Below are 21,663 nucleotides of genomic sequence, written 5' to 3' on the forward strand. Positions count from 1 at the left end.
GCGGATTCCTCTCTCTGTCATTCCTTCTCAGTGATTTCCTCCTGTCCCGTGCTGATATATTACTGCAGCATTCAGCGATCAGGAAGGACATTCTTTCCTCTTTATCTGAGAAACGTTGACCACATGACCAGCAGCAGAAACATTGTGTGTGTGTGCTTCTAAGCCTTCTATTATTTTGGTATACACTGAGCAGATGAAGGTCCATGGCAAACACTCACAAAGCCTCAAAAGCAGTGCGTTAGAGAGTGAGGTAATTAACTTTGATGTTGGGGCACACTGTAGTTGAGGTTTGAGGCGAGAGCCTATAGGTAAAAGCATATAGTAAAGTTCTGAAACAAGTAAGTAAACGAAGGCGGCACAGACAGAAGGCTGTTCTAATGTCATGTGATCTTACTTAAGCATTCCGATACGCAAATATTTTCATAACAACATGAGCCAAAAAAAATGAAGAAAGTTATGAACTTGTTGTTTGTTCAAAATGTTAAGCAGGCGCTGTTTTCTTTACATTTACATTTCGTATGTCAGTGTACGACACACACATTCTTCAGAATTAATTCTTTTGAATTCCATAGAAAAATGAAAGGCACATGGGCAAGGTTATTATCGTTATTACCGCGCATTACTTTCAGGTTTACAAGAAAATATCTAAATTTTTTAAAAATATTTTCAAAAAAGTAATGCGAGTTCCATTGTTTTCCCATTTATTGACTGACAAATCTCCTTTCCCCATATTGAGAGGAAATCGGAAGTACAGAGGCATCGTGTGCGCTGTGTGAACGTTATAGTTCTAGACTAAATGTCAATGTGCATTAATTCATCCCACTCACAAAAAATAATAAAATAAAAACTCAGAAAAACCTGCAGTAATTAAATGTTAAATATCTAATCCCATTTTATTAACTAATGTCTTTGCTGCTGACCATTGATGATCCAGGTTAACCATACTAATAAGCAAAAATGTAAAATGTGTGCTTCATTGTTTTTTGTTTTTTTATTGCTGAAGATTGCTATTGCTTATTCTCGTGTGTTCTACTGTACAGACGTGAATTTACTTTACCTTTAACTTGAGGTTTATTCATTACACTTTTTGGTGTGAAAGAGCTTTTACATTTGCTATAAATAGAACTTCTTATATTAAAAACAATGCGATGAGCCCTGCTCATATTTAAAAAGAAACGCGAAAGTACTGTAACACAAAAGTAATGTAACGCATTACTTTCCATGGAAACTAAGTAAGGTAATTAGTTACTTTTTTAGGGAGTAATGCAATATTGTAATGCATTACTTTAAAAGTAACTTTCCCCAAATTGGTCGTAGATTTAGTTGTCCACTCTTTCTTTCAGTCACATAGTGACAATGATCGACTGTGGCATATTGATAGACTGTGGCTATACTTGACAGCAAAGCAGAAATGGGTAAGTCATGGCCTAGTGGTTAGAGAGTTAGATTCTTAACCCTAAGGTTGTGGGTTCGAGTCCCGGACCGAAAATACCATGACTTGGGTAAGGCACCGAACCCCCAACTGAACCCCGGGGGCCGCAGCATAAATCGCTGCCCACTGCTCCGGGTGTGTGTGTGTTCACTGCTTTGTGTGTGTGCACTTTGGATGGGCTAGATGCAGAGCACCAATTCTGAGTATGGGTCACCATACTTGGCTGGATGTCACTTCACTTCGAAATGGTGGGAGGTCACGGGACGCAAGGACTGCATTTCCCAGGGCGCTTTTAGAGCGAGTAAATAACCAGATGGTCATTCAGACAGGATGCGGCTCCTGCTCATGAAAACCCAATCACAGATAACAAAGACACTCTGCGTTTCTCATTGATCAGAGCATTTGTGTCTGTGTGCGTGTGGTGTGTGCTGTTGGCCTGACATCAGTTGATAGGCTCCTCTGTTTGTCCTCGCCCTCTGACGGCTTCCGGGTGTTGACACTCAGGGGACCAAGAGCCAAATGGAGAGCCAAGGAACGGTTCAGACAGAAATGTGCCATCTCCCCCGTGACAGGCCAAGAGGTTATCAGTTGGGCTGGGCAGCTGTGAAGTGTGCAAAGAGATGGATTTGCACTGGCATAGAAGGGAAAAGAGGTCTTACTGGAAGATATGGCATGGGACGTACGATCAGGCAGGCAAACATAGTTAGTCCGAAACAAACGAACAGAAAAAAAACAGGAAATTAGGTTATGAATCACAAATTGTCTGCTCTCATGCGTGTGTCCTACATGGCAGTTTCAAGAGAAAGACGGCAAATAACAGAGCCATATGCAGTTATACTCAGAAATTGTGATATTCTTTGGCTGAAAATTATTTTAAATTGGAGTTGAATCACTGTCCAAAAACTGTAACGTTTAGTTAGTTTTGACTGTTACGACATGAGCTATAACAGGCAAACATGGCAGCTGTGGGGAGGCTAGGGCTGAGTTGACCATAAAGATTAAGAAAAAAATAACTCAAGGATAATTTTACTGTATATATTGCCTTTATTACATATTTATTATAGTTTTATTTAACCTAATGTCTTGTTTTTTAATGTATTGTTTAATAAATCTGTCATGAAAACAAGTTTTTTATCAAATTCACAGTTTAAAATTTTGTATTTCAGCAAGGAATTGTTGTAGAAATAGTTATATAATGAAAAAGTTGATATAAAAATGGCCTTATTTTAGTTTTGCTTTACTTAAATTCATTTTGGTTTCTGTGTATTTGTAAAAAATGTATTTCAGTCCATCTAGCCATATGGTATGGTGGCCTTCTCGTCCTCCTTTAATCTTTAGTCTGTCTGAATGCTGTCTGCTCAAACCCTATAGTTCTTTCTTTCTACTTGCCATCTGATTCAGAAAGCCTGTTGTTCAGCAGTGCCCTTGCAGCCACCCACATCACCCATGCTTCATGACTTTTTAATGGCACCTCACTGATTTTCAGAACGATTTGTCTAGTCTCAGTGCAGACCTCAACCACCACTAAAAACCTTGATATGTAATATTATATAGTAGTCCAAAACCATATAAAGTGTTATGCATCATGTTACGCTTTATTATTACCGCTCATACTTTTCCCACCCGGTTTCGTTTTCCTCCTCCTCTGCACTATGGCTCTGAAAAGCTCTCCTCCTCTGGCGTTAAGTGTTTAATCTGTGATCTCATGTCTTGAATCAGCCTGAACAGCACAATGGGTGCAAATTACCCCAGGCAAACGAATACATAATTAGCCCACTCTGCCTTGACACTCAGCTGCTCGAGCCTTTGAAGGCCTAGATTAATAATGCAGCCCATCAATGGACCGTTGTCCCATCCACAGGCTAATGCTTGCTAATGGCTAACCAGCCGTACGCTGGTGTCCTGTCACCTCTGACCAGTGTGCACAGGGTGTGCATTATGACTAAATACAACAGGTATACACAGATTTCAGCATGACCCACTACTTTATAGTTTTTACATTAGAATTTAAATAATTAAATAAATATTTTCTAATATTTTATTTGTATTTTATGTGTGAAATATTTATTTGTCCTTAGGTTTTGTTTATTTTTTATTTTATTTTTCTTGTTTTCTTTCTGTTTTGAGTGTTGTTTTTGTTTTGGTTGACAGGTTTACTGCCTCTAAAAAAATATTTTGCATTTTGTTATTATTTGTTAGTGTTTGTTTGTTTACATTCAATTTTTTTACGTTTTGTTTTGTTTCCTTCTTTTAAATGTTACATAATATTAATATATCTATATATCTATCTATCTATCTATCTATCTATCTATATATATATATATATATATATATATATATATATATATATATATATATATATATATATATATATAATGCATATTTTAAATATTTGTTTTGGTGTTCTTTGGTTAGGTTACATGATGTTTGCCTCTTAAATATGCATTTCATATGCATTTTAAATATTTAATATTTATTTTCTGTATTTATTTTGTTGTTGTTTATTTTAGTATTTTATGGTTTGTCTTGTTTTATTCCTCTTTTTTTAAAAGTTAAAGGTAAGTCCACTGTAAATGCTCTGAGCATATGACTCTTTCCCATATGTCTGTTGGCCCTCATTGTCATTTGTGATACTTCTGCAGGAAGTTAGTCTCAAGACAAGCGTGTTTGTTTATTATTAAAGCTGTCACTCCAATGACAGCTGTCCTCTCAGCATGGCTTTTCTTGTTTACACACAAATTCTGCATTGCTCCCTCTCCGATGATTTATCAACGTTCAAGTTTATTCATTCAGAATGCCTCATTAAATCACCGTCCTCTGACATTTTTTTTTTTATCTCTGAAGTCCTCTGTCCTGCTGAGCTGAAATTACATATTCTTTCCGCAGAGTGCGTCCTACTGACTCTGTCCCCGTTTTCAGTCATGCCTAACTCTCTTGTCTCTCATCACGGTGTCCCAATCTTCCAAACATAGCTGTCACACATTCGTCTCTATAGGAATACTCTTCCCGTTCCCAAAAGCCATCTGTGCCACCTATCAGGACCAGCCTTGGAGGATTTACATTTAACGTCTATTCTATTGATCTTTTAGTGATGACCTTTGTGGTGCGCTGTGATAAAGAGAGGTTAACCTGGTGGGATGGGGCCATGGCAGGGAAGCTGCAATCCCGAACTGCGCATTATAAAAAAATCAAATAACAAATGCATTCTGCGAGTGGCCATGAGGGAGAGAGTGTAAAACCAAATCAGCTGCACTGCACAACAGATGGTAAGGCCGTAGTAATCCTTCTAAGATCTCAAGTGCAAGCAATTGAAAAATGCAATGAGAAAACCGAATCTGAAAATGATTGGCCTAGCGGTGGCTGCTCTACTGAAGGGTATCTCTCAGCCACAGCGCAAGTAAACACACTCAGATAAGACCTCCAGAAGAGATCTCACTCTGATCTGTAATGTTTACAACCTCATTATTTTTTACTTTAGGAATATTTATTTGAATTTACACCTAGGCTGGAGCCACCAAATGAAAAAATGGCAATTTAAGAATATTAATGTGAGGATTACAGTATGTTTCTGAGATTAGACGGTTCCTCGGTTTACCGTACTGACATAAACATGCCACATCTTATTATTAAGTGGCACGTCTTTGTCATTATTTCATAAAACTGTCTTCATAAAGCGATAGTTCCCCTAAAAATGAAAATACTGTAAGTGTTTACTGACCCTCATGTTTTTAAAAATGTCTGTTATTTTTGACCATAAACTCGAAGTTGAATGAATTTTAGTTAGTCTTTTAACTTAAAATGTTTTCATTTGAGTGATTATGTAATTGAGCGGTTATGTATGAACCAGGGTTATTATAGTTAACAAAATCTAAAACCATAAAAAAACTTACAAGAGAAATAAAGTTGAGCTGAAATAAAATAGTATAGTTTTTTCATTTAGTATTACTTGAATTTTAAAACTAAAATGTAAACATAAATTAACTTTATTTATTTATTTATTTATTTACACACAACAGAATTAATATGTAAAAACTAAGACTAATTCAAAATATTCTAAGAAAGTATATAATAGTAACTTCAGTAAATTCAGAAATGACCTAAGTGAATGTCAGAGGTAGCGTTTTCTCAGTAAGGTCACAGAATCCCCGTTCCTTGTTCAGTCTTAGCGGCGGGAGACTGCAGCGTTCCAGAGACTACACTGACGCAGAACTTTGTGCCAAAACCTGGAGGAGCCTGTGCCAATTGCCGCCTTCGCCTCTTTTGGCTCAGGCCTTTGTGAGAGGATTGCTTAGGCTAGCAAGTGCATAATTACTTGCTCAGTGGTCTATTGGACCAGGTTTCCTCACACCTTCATTCCCTTTCACCGAATGAAGTATCTTTTCTGAGTACGGTGATAAAGTAAACTCCAGGAGTCATCAGGATGCAATACACTTACGTAACTCCCTGTTCCGTTTTTTTTTTTTTTTTTTTACTCCATCTGAAGAAGTTCAGTTGTAAATATAGAATATTTAATAATGTAAATATTGGGATTTGATTGCTAAATGGTTGCATTCTCAGTCTCATTATATGACTATTCTGGTCCCTAGAAATGGCTTGGATCTCTCCAATGTAAATTTGACTGGGTTGAGTTATATGATGAAATTTGAGTGACCTAATTTTGAGTGATTGTAATAGTGAGGCTTGCCTCATGCACTCGAGGGAACCTTGGTGCTGTTAGCTCTGTGAACATCATTCACTGTCAGAAGAAAGCAGAGTGTGCTCAACAGCCTGGCCAACTGTGAAGTGAGGCTGTCCCTGCCAGTGCTGCGGGCAGTTTATGCCTCTCTTCCACAGACCGCAGTGCTAATTGCAGCGGTTGTGTTGTGTTGGGTGTGAGCAGGGACTGTCCTGCCTCAAGAAAGCAGATGGCAGCAATAGTGTTGGTAAAAACCTCAAGTCTCTCAAAGCATTCATAGCAGGCGAGAGTTAGAAGCTATGCTGAAATTAATAGCCTTATGCATACAGTACGTCAACAATATATCAGAAACATAGTACAGTATGTGCATTTCCTGTTTTATTTCTTTAATGAACAGAACATGCCTTCACTCTAAAAACTGCTGGGTTGAAAACAACCCAATTTGGGTTATTTTGACAACCCAGCGCTGGGTCAAAAAGGGACGAACCCAGCGCTGGGTTGTTTTAACCCAACCAGTTGGGTTATCATATTTAACCCAGCCTGCTGGGTTGCCTTTTTTATGGTTTAAAATGACTATATTGCAGGGTTTCAAAAAACAGAGCGGGTGTTTTTTATCACTGTATTTCAGAAGGAAAACTACTTTATTTAGAAAATGTTCGATATCATTTCGCATGTGCTTGATAAGGCAGCGTTTGTGAGCTCAGTACCGCTCTGCAGCCGTTACCGGAGAAACCTACCTCTCCCGCTCTTAGCGCCTCCTGCTGGCAGAAAATAAACTCGCAGAGTGCAGCCATGTGGGGAAACAATGCATTTCTACCTTAAAATTAACCCAAATTGAGCTAGGCATTAAACCTACAAATGTTGTTCATTTTAAATATCACTTTTACACACAAATAATAATTACCAAAAGGAAAATATTTATTAAAAACAAGAGAAAAGTAAAAAGTAACATGTTAGAAGAAATGCAGAAAAGGATGGCATTAACAGCTACAGAGTTCATAAACAAAGCATTGAACATTTGATGAATATAACTTAAGATCAAATTGGACTTTGTTCAATTGTATATATTGTATAAAAATATACGAAAACACATACAATAAATTTACAATTAGTTAGGTTTTTTTCCAACTATTCTGGCATGACAGTACACAAATAAATCACAACATTAACTTTGATATTATAACATTTAACAGATGCATGTGTGTGTGTGTGTGTGTGTGTGTGTGTGTGAAAGAATGTGAGCAGGTGTATGAATGACAGAGTGTAAACTCTTCTACTAAACAACGCAGAAAAAGCATTTAACTTTTTTTTTTTTTTAACAAATTATACACTTACAGTTTGTTTCAAAGTCCATGAATACAGATCATGCATCACAGTCAATTTTCATGATCTCTTTAGCATAACTGATGTAATCATGAAGAAACCCCATCAGCACAGCATGTGACATCTTCTACATCATCCAGGGCAGCGTCCTCCTTTAAAACCACTGCTGTTTAGGGGAAAGAAGATTCTCCTCTCTGACCAGGATTCATCCCAGTCACCGCCTGTTCTTCATCAGTGGCCTAAGAGAAACACATTTGAAAAAATTAAACATTTAATTAAACTATCCATTTTCAGGTAGAGGTGTAATCACATCCGTAAGGATAGGTAAATAATCGTTTTAAAGTTTCAACACTTTGTGTGGTTGTTTAATGTCTCAGTCCACCACAGCGCTCCAGAATGCTATAATGGCAGCACTAGTGTGAGGACATGCAATATTGTTTGAATAAATATTGCTTTCAGAAAGCTTCTTTACTGAAACATTAAAACAGACATGACATTCACATACCTCACAATATTCATGTACATGGAGGGCTGCTCTTCAAACCGTTAGTTCACCAAATAATTAAAATGTTTATAATTTACTCTCCTCATGTTTTTCCAGACTCATACAAAATCTGCAAATTTTTTGGAAAACGTATGAATATATTTAATATTCTCTTTTTGGGTCCTCCATTGCTGGTCTGGGAGAGCAGTATTTTATTTTGAACATGTTTGCTATCATATAATTTAAGATGTATTCATATATAAATATCAGAATTTACTTCTACATTAACTCTATATTTATGAAGCTTGAAAATACTGATTATCTAAACTATAAATGGATTAACAAATATTATGAGAAAACTAAAAATATATTAATTTATGTTGTAAAGACAGACAAAAGTCTTATAGGTTTGGAATGACTTGAGGGCAAGTAAATTATTTTTTGTGTGAACTTTACCTCTAAGAGTGAAGACCAAGAATAATGACTCTCCAAATCAGACAACTCCAAACTTGGTTTGATTTCTGCAATAAAAAACACAGACATCAATGGTCTTAATGAAATGAGCACGTAATCACACTGTTCTTGCATTAAATTGTGAAGTAAACCGGCAGGAGACAACAGAAAAATTTATTTTCTAAAAATAACTTACATAAAATCTCAAAGGAATGATGCTCTCCCATGTCTCTTGCTTTTAACATCTACAAAAACAAAAAACAAACATTATTTTACTCTTAGTAAAACACAACAACAACTGATAACATGAAATTATGAAGTTTACTTGCCTTAAACGATCTTTCCCTCTCTTCAGAAGAAGCTGAGAAAACCACCTCCTCACACAAGCAGACTTCTGTGTCCTTAACTCCAGTTAGTTTGAGTTCTGCAAAGAGGGACATCAATGGTTTCAATAAAATATTAACATATACATACATACATATATAAAATCACACTGTTTTTGCATCAAAATGTGAAGTTAACAGGCAGGACACAACAGAAACATTAATTTTCTAAAAAAAAAAGTAATAATAATTTAACTTACATCAGTCTCAAAAGAATGAAGTTATCTTGTCTCTGGATTTCAACATCTAAAAAAACAACAACATTATTTTAGTCTTAGTAAAAATAAAGATAACTTGATGTTATTCTGAAGTATACTCTCCTTAAACCGTCTGTCCCTCTCTTCAGAAGAACACCTCCTCCTCATCCTCACACAGGTCTGTGACTCCTCACACAAACAGCTTCTGTGTCTTTAACTCTCAGCGCGAGGACAATGAAGATAGGAGCTCGACAAGTCTGAAATATTACATGTAAAACATACTTTTAACAGTTACCACTTCAACAGCCTCAAAATAATTATGCTAGTCTTTACTACACAATGCCGTTTCCTTTAGGAGACAAACATACATTCAGTTTAACCGCGAAAAAAAAAGACAAATTCACATGAGCGTAACCGTGACCATAACCGTCTGTTAACGCCTCAAAGAGAACAGATAATGTAAAATCTTATGTGAATATGACAAAATACATTCAAAGACGTTATATTAAAAGTACATCCTCCGTTCAGTAACGTTACATAAGGCAAGACCTCCGTGTCCGAGGCGAAAACCGCGTCCGTTTTTTATATATATATAACGTTAAGCTCCTTTGTTTCCGCCTTTCATAAAACCTTCCGCCTTTCATACAACCGGGTAAACAATAAAAGATAACTTTACATTTTGAATATTTAACGTTACTTACCATAGTCTTTCACTCGCTTCTCGCTTCTATCACGCTGAGAAAATGGCGGCTGCTCGCACTGGAGACGTACGATTTTGACGTGACGTGCGTGCTCTCCTTCACGTCCGCGTCCTCAACCCACCCCGCTGGGTTAAAAAAGAAAGTTATTTTCAACCCAAACTTGGGTTAAAACATCCCAAAGTCCTATCCAACGGCCTCAACCCAGCAGTTGGGTTGAAAAAACAACCCAGCGTTTTTTAGAGTGTTGGTCTGTTCAAATGATGAAATGCTTGTAACAAAAGCCAAAGAATGATGCAATCATGAAAGTTATATGGCAGATGAATGTCTTGCTACATGATACAGTATGTCCGTAAGTACCGTCATGCCACTAAACCAGTTGTGTACATGATGTGTGATTAGAAAAATAGGATTAACGATTACTACAGCAGACCCTCATCCAAAACTAATATGGCATAATCATATTTAAGTAAACATTTATTCCCATTTTGTGTTTTATTATTAGTATTAATATTATTTAATTGAATTAAATATTGTTTCATGTATATATTAAACAATAAATTAACCATAATATTGTGAAATATTAATACAATCTCAAATAACTTTTTATTATAACGTTTTATATTAATGTAATAATATAATGTTTTAAATATAATTAATTGAAAGCTGAATGTTCAGTTTTTTTACATAATTTATTTATGACTTTTATTTATTATTGTTGTCAGTGTTGAAAACAGTCGTGCTGTTTAGTATTTTTGTGATTTTCATCATTTTTTTCTCCCTTCAGGTTCCTTTATGAATAGAAAGTTCAAAAGAACACCATTTATTTGATATAGTAATAATTTGTAACATTATAAAAATCTTTACTGTCAAATCAGTCTGTTGTTTCTAAATAAAAGTATTCATTTCTTTCCGAAAAATAAATGAATATACAAAACCATACTAACCCCAAAATATTGAACATCAGTTTATATCCATAAACATTTCTCTTCGTTGCCCACTATTTGATAAGTTAATTTAGTTATTTATTTTTAATACTTTTTTAATTGGCTTATACACTAAATATATACATGCTTCAAGTGGATGACTTTTTTAAGGGTTATAGATCTTGGTCTTCTTCACAGTAGAGCAGGTTGTCCCTTATGAGAGATCATACAGGCTTTGTGTAAAGAATTAGTGGAGGACTGGTTGTGGGGTGGCCTAGCAATATTTCTTTGTGTACAGAAATCTTAGAAATGTTCTCCCGGCTCTGTCTCCCTCTCGTCAGATTGCTCTGTGTTTGCGTCATATCCAGTGTCACGGTTAAACATTCTCGCGCTAGCTCAAGACCCACGTAACTCCTCCAGCCAATTTCTCCAGTTGTATACAGTGAGCGCTCCGTTCTTCAATCTTGATCTGTAACTGCTCTCCTTTCGTGCTGCCATGTCATATGTTTACTGTGACACTCACATCCTCAAAATGGACTTGGACACCATGGATTGTAGAAAAGATGGTTGCCAGGCAACCTTGATATATGTTAGGTTTTGTAGCATCAGTTATTTTCAGTCCCTCACAGTTTCCCTTCTATCATTGTATTTGTCAGTTTGTAATCACAGTGTCTAATTAAAGAGTGTGTCTGTAGTTTTTAATACAGTAGTTTTTAATTCTTTTGATACACCAGGAGAAATGAGTACATTGAAATAGTAGGAGAGTTAATTCTAATGGATTCTGTATGGCGGCGATCAATGCTTGTGAACTGGCCCTGCCTTTGTATGAATGCGTGGGCCAGCATGCGATCAGTACCCTTTAAAGCATTTGTTCTTTGAATAATTTGTTCTCTACCGCATTAAATACAAATGTTCCCCAAAAAGCATCCCTTCAAACCCCTAACCTGGAGAAAAAGCGATCAATTGTTTAAGAGCCAACCCAGAGATGTTCATCTGTCGCTGCCGTGTGGTTTACTACATTCATTGCGTTATCTGTTGAGTAATTTAGCACTTAAGAACAGCTCGGAGAAAGAAAAAAAAACTCTGTGCAAATCACACTATCCTTCTTTAATTATTGGGCTTGTGACTTGTTTCATTTCAAGATGAATTAGCTGGCTTCCAAACACAACTGTCTGTCTGGATAGTAATTGATTATTTGGAGTGAGTGGGAGTAGAGGAAGGGGGCCCTGTGGAAAAATAATTTGTTGCTAACTGCTTTAGTGCTGCACGGAGTGTAATCTCTGACACTCAGTTAGCATGTCATATATTAGCATACAGCTAAAGTGGTGGTTATTCTCTGGGGGCTGAAAATCAACCTTTCCCTGTTAGGACACCGTGTACTGTACATCTCGGGATGACTATGAGACCTTGTGTTGTCTAAAACATAATGTAATATATATTAAGTTTTGCTTTTTGGTGTTTAAATATTTAGTCCAAGTATTTGGTTAAAGAAATGTATGTTTTCATTAAATATATTTTTTCTGCCTAAAAATGTTAGATATTCATGTTTCAGTATGTCCATTGTGGTCCAATGTTGTCAGGGGTGTCAAACTCAATTCCTGGAGGGCCTGAGGCCTAGAGAGTTTCGTTCCAAACCTGTTCCCACACACACACAATCCCTGCGTCCCAATGTTCGACTATCCATCCTAAATAGTAATTTAAGATTAGAATTAATGTGTCCCAGAGTATAGAGTATGCCAGAAGTCCCTGGATGATCTATTATTTCAGGTCGATTTTTGAAGTGTGGATCCATGCACACTCTAACGGCTAATATTACCCACAAGCCATCGCAGTTTGACGACTGATTAGATGAGAACTAAAAACATGAATAAAAAGCATTAAAAAACTACAAACATGGTGGATACACGACACCGATGTTTAAGCAAAGAGGATTAGATAAAGGGGTTTGAGTTACTAATAATAAACATTTAACCTGGTAAGAAAAACATACGACAAAAAAACATTTATTTAATGTTATACCCGTTTATATTTAATCTGCAACAGCAATGTTAACTTTTATAAACATCCATTTATTCGTTAACTTTTAAATGCATCATTATACAGAAAATATGAGCAGAGTTCTCTTTATGGAGACCTACGGCTCGCAGATCAATGTGCTACTTTTCTCTTCGATGTGGTAGGAAGTTAAATGAAATTAAATGTAGAGGATTTAAACTGTGACAAGATGATTGACTGGACAGTTTGTGACAGGATGCGTATAATTAAGTGGCTGAGTGTCCGTTAAAGACGCAACTGTATAACGTCATAGTATGTCCTAAATATTGCCTAGTCTTCTACAACACACTCAAAAGTGTGTACTCTTTCTTCACCAAAAAATATATTTTTTTTAAGGGCATAATATAAGTAGGCAAATTGGGACAGAGCACATGTAGTTTTCAAATAAGCCTGTAGGTCTTGATTAGCTGGATCAGGTCCCCTGCCTTAATGCAACACAGACTTTTAATACATAAATACATTTTGAAGTAATGAAAATAATAAAGATTTTTATAGTGTCCAAATTTAAGCAGGAAAAACATCACAAATACTATTTTTTTTTTATATAAAATACAATTATTTAAAAATAACATTTATTATATTGTTTTATATTTCTCTGTTTCTATATTTTGCTCTGTTAGTTTTCATGTTTTTCTGCATGATGTTTTTTCTTTAGTGCCCTTACTTCTAACATTCCTTTACTTTGTAATTTGTTAAATCCGTTTGGATTATCTGACATAAAAAAAACTAAATGTATAATAAATCATAAATGTCTCGGAGCATCTGCTGAATGACGTTCAAACATCAGACAAGGAATGCCTTGGCTCTGTATTGCAGATGAGCAAATGTTCTAAATATTAAATTCTCCAGATAAAATTGACACATCGGTGAGAGTTGTGACCTGGCGTGTAGCGAATCTGGCTCAGATTGTTTCCCGATCCCATCCGCCATATCTGCCATGATTAACTTAAACGGATAAAGTCTGTTCCCACTGTAATAAAACATGACCCAAGTGGTGAGGAGATTGTGAGCTAAAGTGCTGGAGGCTGTACAGTGCTCTGTCTGATCTATTTGTTACAGCTCCTGCCTTCTGCTGTTGTTTAAAAATAGTGTTTGACACCACTGTCAGTGTTCAAGGGTCAGAAAGAAACTCTAGTACTATCCTTTGTCTTTTTGTGTTTGTGGAATTCTGTTTTATCCCATAAATGTCATGTGTAGGAGGTAAACAAGTCTATTCTTGTAATACTGCATCCTTGTGTGAAGTGTACTAATTATGATTTTTTTGTGTGTGTAGTTATCAGCATTTCTCAGAGACTTTATGGTGGGCTGGCTAATGTTGTAAATTTCCACATGCAAAAAACATGTTTATTGTGCTTCCCTGTTAGAAACCATTTGCTTGAAAGCTTAACTATGTTTTTGGTTGTCCATTAAACTACCCATGATCTCTCTGGGTTTCAAAGGAAATTATTGATGTGTAAACATCTCGTAATTAATCCTCTATTTGCTAAAGGCCTCTGGGAGTGAAGAACCGTGACAAATCAATAGGATTGCCATTCCTGCTGTCCTTCTGTTTGCACTCTATGGATTGTTAATAGTTTAATGGAATGATACCGTGAAAACACTTGCGAACAAATCCTATCTCAACAGATAGAAACCTAGTTACCGTCAGAAGTGTGAAACAGCATGCCTTCTATGAACATGTGAATTAAAGTTAACTAGCAGGATCCTGTTTTTCCATTACAGTTGTTGACCTGAAGGAGAAAAATGACCATAGAAGACAGTTTATGCTAATGCTGATGAAACCTGGGGCACTATAATACAACATAATTAATGCATTCGGACACGTATGAGCACAATGATGCATGAAATCAAATTTGCATCGCTTGAGGCATTCACATACTTGCATAGAAAACTTCTTTATGTAGTGCATAAAAGCAGTAGTGGATCTCACAATGTGATCCTGATGGTTGGAATAAATTTGAAGAACGCTGCTTTACTCAATAATGGTAAAGTCATGTTTAAGGTCCTCATGTGGATATTAGAAATAATCAAGGTGAGTGGCACAGGGAGATGTGCTAAGGTTATCGACGGCCCAATTACAAAAGGTTCTAAAGTGCAAGATTGTTCCCAATCTGACTGTAGTGGATGAAGTGTGAAAATCAATAGTTCTCCCAGTACATTCTTAAGGATGTTCTGCACCCCACCCTCTCACCAAGATGTAATTTACAGGCATTTAAGCCTTTGTTTTCCAAATCACCTGCTTATTTACTTGGAGGTTTGGCATTTGCATGACCAAGAGCTGGCCAATTTCATGCCTTTTGAACTCCAAGACCGATGCCATTGATTATTGCTTGCTGCAGAGCAGGATCAATCTCTGATAGGTTTGTCCATTCCTTTCCTCTCCAGTGTGTTGTTTGAGAGGTAAAGGGTACATAAGTGCGTATGTGAGGTCATTATGTTCTTTCTACCCCGACATTAAATGACCCTCTCAAATCGCAATCATTGTTTGTCAGGCTGAGAGTGCTGCTCTCACCGGACTCAACCTCAGAAACTGCTCCTTTAATAATTCTCTCCGTGTTATTTGTTTGGTTTTGTTTTTTTGCTTTTCTTCCCACGTTCACTGCACTCACAAGACCTTTCCCCAATTGCATTTTCTGTTGAAATTCATTTATTCTCTAATTGCATTATTTTTTAAGTCCTTATTATTTTGGTTTGTCCATCTCATCCATCTTGTGTCCTACGTCAATCTTTCCCACGACTATTGAATAATATGACTGAATAATTAAATTAAATTGTGGTGAATAATGGCACTAGAGCTGAATTATAACTAAAATTATTTTATTGCTAATTGTAGAATTTTGTGTCGCTGATGCTGTTTTCCTGTTTATTACTATAATGCTGTTTTTAAGATGTTTTATAAAATGCTCAATAAATACACTTGAACTATTGCCATCCATCCATTCATTTTAGATCTTTTGTTGAAAATAAGTTGAAAATATTGTATTCATCCATTAAGGCAATTTTACTCTGACTTAAATTACATTAAACACTTTTCCATATATATTTTATATAAATTTAGTAAATTTAGTTTGTTTAATTATGTCACCGTGATATTTATTTTTCCTTTTCATTGTGGTTGATTGGAAATATATAGTTCGTCAATAAAAAAAATGTTCTCAGTTATTTCATTTGTGGCTAACACTGGCTCTGTCTTTCTTTCTCAGCTGGTGGGTGGAGAGTTTGACCTGGAGATGAACTTTATCATCCAGGATGCAGAAAGCATCGCCTGCATGGTGGAGCTGCTGGAGCACTGTGACGTCACCTGCCAGGCGGAGATCTGGAGCATGTTCACAGCTATCCTGCGGAAGAGCGTCCGCAACCTACAGACCAGCACCGAGGTGGGGCTTATCCAGCAGGTGCTGCAAAAGATGAGCTGCGTCGATGACATGATTGCAGGTGAGCTCTAAAGTAAAGTGTAGCGAGGTTCTAAGTGTAGGTTCCAACCATAATGTGAAAAGTCAAATAAAAATACATTTTTAATTCAAATAAACTGTTATGAATTAAGGGAATATCTGGCCAGCGACCTCAACAGGTAGGATAACCAGGAACACTGTCCTGGGAGCAGTGAATAGTGTAAAAAAAAAAAAGAAAAAAAAAATATATATAATTATTATATTTTGTATTAGCAGTAGTATTTTTTTATAATAATAAAAAAACATGATTTTGTTATTATTAAAGTGTTAAATAATACAATAATACATAGTATAAATATTACAATAAATATCAATTTATTGTTATTAATAAAAAAGATATAATTTATTATTATTATTAGCAATAATACATGTAATAATACATATTATAAATATCACAGAATATATCAATTAATATTATTAATGATGGACATTATTTTATTATTATTAAAAACGTATTTTAAAATATAATAATAATAATAATAATAAGAATAATAAGAATAATAATAAAGATTAATAATTATGATAATAATAATAATAGCCTTTTTACAGTATTGCAGTTTCTTTTGGTAGTTTTGGTTTCATACTCTGCCTTTGTCAGCCAGTGTGGGGTTTGTTTTCTGAAAGTTTGTTCATCAAGATGAATACGTAGTTATGTGTTAAGTGTGCAGTGATTTTTAGTTTATTGCTTTCCACCATTCTCATTCCTGTCTAATAGTGTTTATGCCACGTCTATGTAAATAATAATTGCTTACATTTATATAGCGCTTTTCTGGGCACTCAAAGTGCTATACATGGAAGGGGGTAATAAGTAATTGTAAATAAGCCTTTTTTATGGCATACAGTATATACCTATTCTGAGATACTTATTGTAGACCCCACATTTTGTCCTGGGCCCCCTGAATTCAAAGCAGTTTGGTTCTGAACACACATACTGTTACACAAGTGCCTTGAGTTCAAATAATTCAGTCAAATAAAAATCCAATTCAGAATCAGTCATTTCTGTGGTAATCTTTGTTGTATCATGTCCCCGTCCGTATGGTCCAATCCTCTATCATTTGGCCCTGTTACATTTCAGAAAAATAGGTTTCACTGTCTCACTAAACCCCTCATTGTGCATTCTGTGTCCAATATTTCTGTGTAATTACAATCAGTGGACCATGGCCGTGGTTTATTGCAGGGGTAATATGTAAAATTGGCTCTGTGAGCACATTTGGGAGAAAGCTTCTCTCTTACCGTTCTTTAAACAGATCCGCATGTTAGAATATTCCACTGCTAATCAGACCATTAGTTCTCATACGCTTCCAGCTTCTGTCCATTTTTGACCAAATTTGTGGCCTTTGAGTGAAAGGCGTATAACTGGGTTATTTGGAAAATCAAATTACAATGATATTATGCCACGGCAAACATCACTGCTGAGGGATTGTTATTTTTCACAAAATTAGATTATTTGATGTCTCTCACAGCGCTTTTAAGAGCTTCTAAATTCATAACGCAGACGTTTTACAAATTTCATCAGCAGACGGTTTGACACCAAGCCATTACAGCCAATATGTGAATGAATAGACTTGTGTTTCTGATGATTAAAGGAGCCTCAGGAGAACATGCGCTAGATAATGTTCCAGCAGTAAGATAACGATTGGCTTCTTGCCCCAAGTGACATCATCCTCATGAGTCGGCAATTCTGTGCACCGATAATGCTGAGTCATTTTTTTCTCTTGATTCTGTCTTCCTCAGATCTCTTAGTGGACATGCTGGGGGTTTTGGCCAGCTATAGTATCACAGTCAAGGAACTGAAGCTGTTGTTCAGCATGCTGAGGGGCGACGGAGGCATGTGGGTGAGTTTTCTTGCACCGAAGACTCCTGCCCCTTGGAGTCTGCATGCTGTTGGAGGGAGGAATAATTTGGCTTCTGTGGCTGCTAAAATCATTAAGAGGATGGGACTACTTTGAATGTTGAATACTTTGAAATGTTTTTGAAGCTTATATCTGCAGATCACTAGCTAGACCTCCAACAAGCCCAGCCAGTGATCTCCTGTCCTTCAGCCCTCCCCACGGACACCTCTGTTTGTGGTTTTCAACTGTGCTGCCATGGTTAAGGCTGATGGACAGGTTTTGATTGGCTCAAGTAGGGGTCGGTTGGTTTGTTAGGTTGTTGATAATGGTTACTTTTAATAATAATTAATTTTTGACTCTTTTCTCAAAGCCTTCTCTCATTATAACACATTTCCTTTCATCCAGTTCTCTCACTAATTACAATTTCCTCTCTTAATTGTTCCCTTCGTTCATGTGTCCTGTGCCTATAGCCAAGACACGCCATTAAGCTCCTATCAGTGCTGAATCAGATGCCTCAGCGGCATGGCCCTGACACCTTCTTCAACTTCCCAGGACGCAGTGCGGCGGTGAGAACCTCCCACACTTTTTACATTTAAAGCTTTCATTTAACCATTCTAGACTTTATATGGGTGTGAGCATGAGACTAGTGTGTCAGAATGATAGAATACCACCAACAACAATAAGAATCACTTATCTCATATGACATTCATATCTTAAAAAGAATATTCTAAATTCTTCTACACTTTAGCAGGTTATTATGCCTTTTTTTGTTTGTTAGATTTTTTTATTTCTTTTTGTTTAAGAAATGATTCTGCAAAGGTATTTTCATTCAATTTATTTCATTCAAAAGTGACAGGAAAGATGTTTATAATACAAAAGATTTGTAATTCAAATAAATGCTGTTCCTTTGAACTTACTCTTTTTCAAAGAATCCTAATGAATATGAATAAATCACTTTTTTTAAAATATTAAAATAGAAAACAGATATTTTAAAATGTTATAATGTTTCACAATATTACTGTTTTACTGTATTTTTTATTAAAAAAAAAATGCAAGCTTGATTTTCAAAAACATGAAAAGATCTAAGCAGACTTTTTAAAAGTAGTGTATCTAAACTATATATTTATTCATACATTTAAATAGTAACAATTTTAACATGTTACAAATATAAGCTTCTTATTTCTGCCCTCTACCCTCCATATGGTTTCCCACAACCTTCCACTGTAAACTCATGAATGTTTTTGTTTTGTGCAAACTAAGAGCGTTATTAACTCGAATGATCTAAGCATATTGTCTGTGGTAATCAACGCTATGCTGCAAATGCTGTTAATAGAGTGCAAATTGTGGTATTAACCACAGTACCAGGGTCAAATTTGAACAAAATGGTTTGTTGATTATATATGAGCTTGTTCTGCAAATATTGTACATGTGATTCTGCAAAATGTGCAACTGCTAATTTGCTTGTGTTTTGCACCCATACACAGGCCATTGCTTTGCCGCCCATTGCTAAGTGGCCTTACCAGAACGGATTCACTCTCAACACTTGGTTCCGAATGGACCCACTCAATAATATCAATGTAGACAAGGATAAACCATACTTATACTGGTGAGTAGAATGTGTGTGATGCCTTAAGGAAGTGCAGAGGTAATGCAATGGCTTATAGCTGACCAGCTGTCAATCATTAAAATGTAAATGCCAGGACTGATTTCAGAGCAGAAGCTCTGAGCGACTTAGACCAACACCTGTGAGCCTCAAGCTTCTCTGCATGGTGGAAACACGGGGGATCTGTGCATATGAAATATTATATTACCATTTCTGTTTGAAGTGGTAAGTGTCTCTACAGGGCTGGCCCACAAGAAGAGACTGCTAATTTAGGAGTTATGAGCCCTGCCCTATTTTCCTGTTACCAAGAAAAGCCTGCCGTACCAGAGGGCAAACTAGATAAATTCACAAAATTCCTAAATATCATAGGAGATTCTCTGAAGAACCTCTGGTTGTTTTTGAAAATAAACCAGTGTTGTATATGAGATACCTTGAAGAGTAGCCTTGAGGATCCTTGTTAGACTTGACCTTTAATTTTACGTCAGTGCTAAACTTTAATGCTGTATTCTACACTTCTGCAGCATTTCATTCTTTAGCCTGGTTTTGAGGTTAGTCAGGGTTTTTTTGCACAAAAACACTCGTAATCCCCTTCAAGATACCCTGAAGGAGCTACAGTACTTGGGAAGTGCAGTTCCCATTATGTTTGCTGTCAAGGATACAGATAGGATGATTTGTTGATTTACTGTGTTGAAGGTTGCAGACAAGTCCAGCAGAGTGAGTTATTAGTATACATAGATGTAATTTAATTTAACACGCCCATTTCCTGTAGCTCAACATACAGCTAAACATGCCAAGGTCACGAGTTTGATTCCCAGGAAAGAGACATACTGCAAATGTATGACTTGAATATATTGAATATATTTGCCCTGAATGATAACATGTAAGAAGTCATATGCTTATAATAAAATTAATAACTGCACGGCTGTAGCAGCAGTTCTTCAAAAGGAATTAATTTGCACACACACACATAATTATGTATGTACATGTGTGTCATTAACGCCGTTATCACCAGGAGGTCTTCTTGAATATTTGTTACAGCAAATAGTGTATATCCTCCTTGTTTGGTTAGCAGCGTTTCCACAGTAGAGAGGGAGGAGACACTGAAGGTACATATTACCACTTGAGAAGTCTGAGGGCCACTGACCTTGCTTAAATCAGCGTGTAATCCTGTTTCCTGTTTTTATGTTACTGTGATGAGCTCAGCATAGCATTATGTCGCCGTGTAGGCACAGAGCGAGAGAAACAGCACTGCTTTGAGACCCGACTGATAGCCAGTCACCTTATCGACAGCAGCCAGCGCTCCCAGCAGTCTCTGCTGCCAATGACTCAGTCAGCCATATTCGTTTTCCCGCCCAGAATAAAGTCTGACATTCTTGAGTTTTCACATCTGACTTAAAAGAGTGCTATAATTATTATTATTATTTTTTTTTTTTTTCAGAAAACATTGAAATCAGATTGTTCTGTAGCATGGCCTAAATTACAAAGTGCTTGAGTTGTTTGAGGCAGGGGAAATGTTGTAAATACAATAACGAAAGTCTGCAATTTATTGTATTGTAAAGCCGTTGTTTTTTTGTTTTTTTTATAAAATCAGTGCTTTGTCAAGTCACCTTTATTTACACAGTGCTTTATACAATACTGGTTGTGTCAAAGCAGCTTTACAGTGTCAAACAGGAAAATAGTTTGTCATTAATGCAAGATGACAATAACCAACTCAATTTTTCAGTTAGTCAGTTTATTGATGAATCAGTCATGTCCTTATCTAGTTATAGCTTTCTTCCAATAGTGTTTGTGCAGTCAAGCTAACAGTATTGCCAGATATTAAGTGTTCCCAACTAAGCAAACCACATCGGTGACTTTCTCTTTTGTCTGTCCCCTAGTTTTCGAACCAGCAAAGGGATTGGCTACTCAGCACACTTTGTGGGGAACTGTTTAATTGTGACATCACTGAAGTCGAAGGGGAAAGGCTTTCAGCACTGTGTGAAGTATGACTTCCAGCCCAGAAAGGTGAGTTTTGTCCTGTCTACACACATACAGTTAGTTCAGTGGAGGGTTCTATAGTGTGAAAATATGTTCTTTTCCTTTATTAGTCACGTCAAAATGACTATTTTTCAAACTAACTTTGATTTTAAACTTCTGATCTAAATTTTGAT

At 36.3% G+C, this 21,663-nt stretch overlaps 1 protein-coding gene across 11 annotated transcripts in view; it reads left to right on the plus strand.

Annotated features, from left to right (window-relative positions):
• LOC113054445 (neurobeachin) overlaps positions 1-21,663 on the plus strand; it is a 116,857-nt gene that overhangs the window by 44,010 nt on the left and 51,184 nt on the right. For all 11 annotated transcript variants that reach the window (XM_026220010.1, XM_026220018.1, XM_026220019.1 and 8 more), the window contains exons 2-6: positions 15,830-16,061; positions 17,813-17,913; positions 18,381-18,476; positions 19,395-19,516; positions 21,391-21,517. In XM_026220010.1, coding sequence (XP_026075795.1) covers positions 15,830-16,061; positions 17,813-17,913; positions 18,381-18,476; positions 19,395-19,516; positions 21,391-21,517 — 678 coding nt within the window. The remainder of the gene's footprint in view (positions 1-15,829; positions 16,062-17,812; positions 17,914-18,380; positions 18,477-19,394; positions 19,517-21,390; positions 21,518-21,663) is intronic.

Source organism: Carassius auratus, chromosome 35 (assembly GCF_003368295.1).
Source record: "Carassius auratus strain Wakin chromosome 35, ASM336829v1, whole genome shotgun sequence".
Taxonomy (NCBI): domain Eukaryota; kingdom Metazoa; phylum Chordata; class Actinopteri; order Cypriniformes; family Cyprinidae; genus Carassius; species Carassius auratus.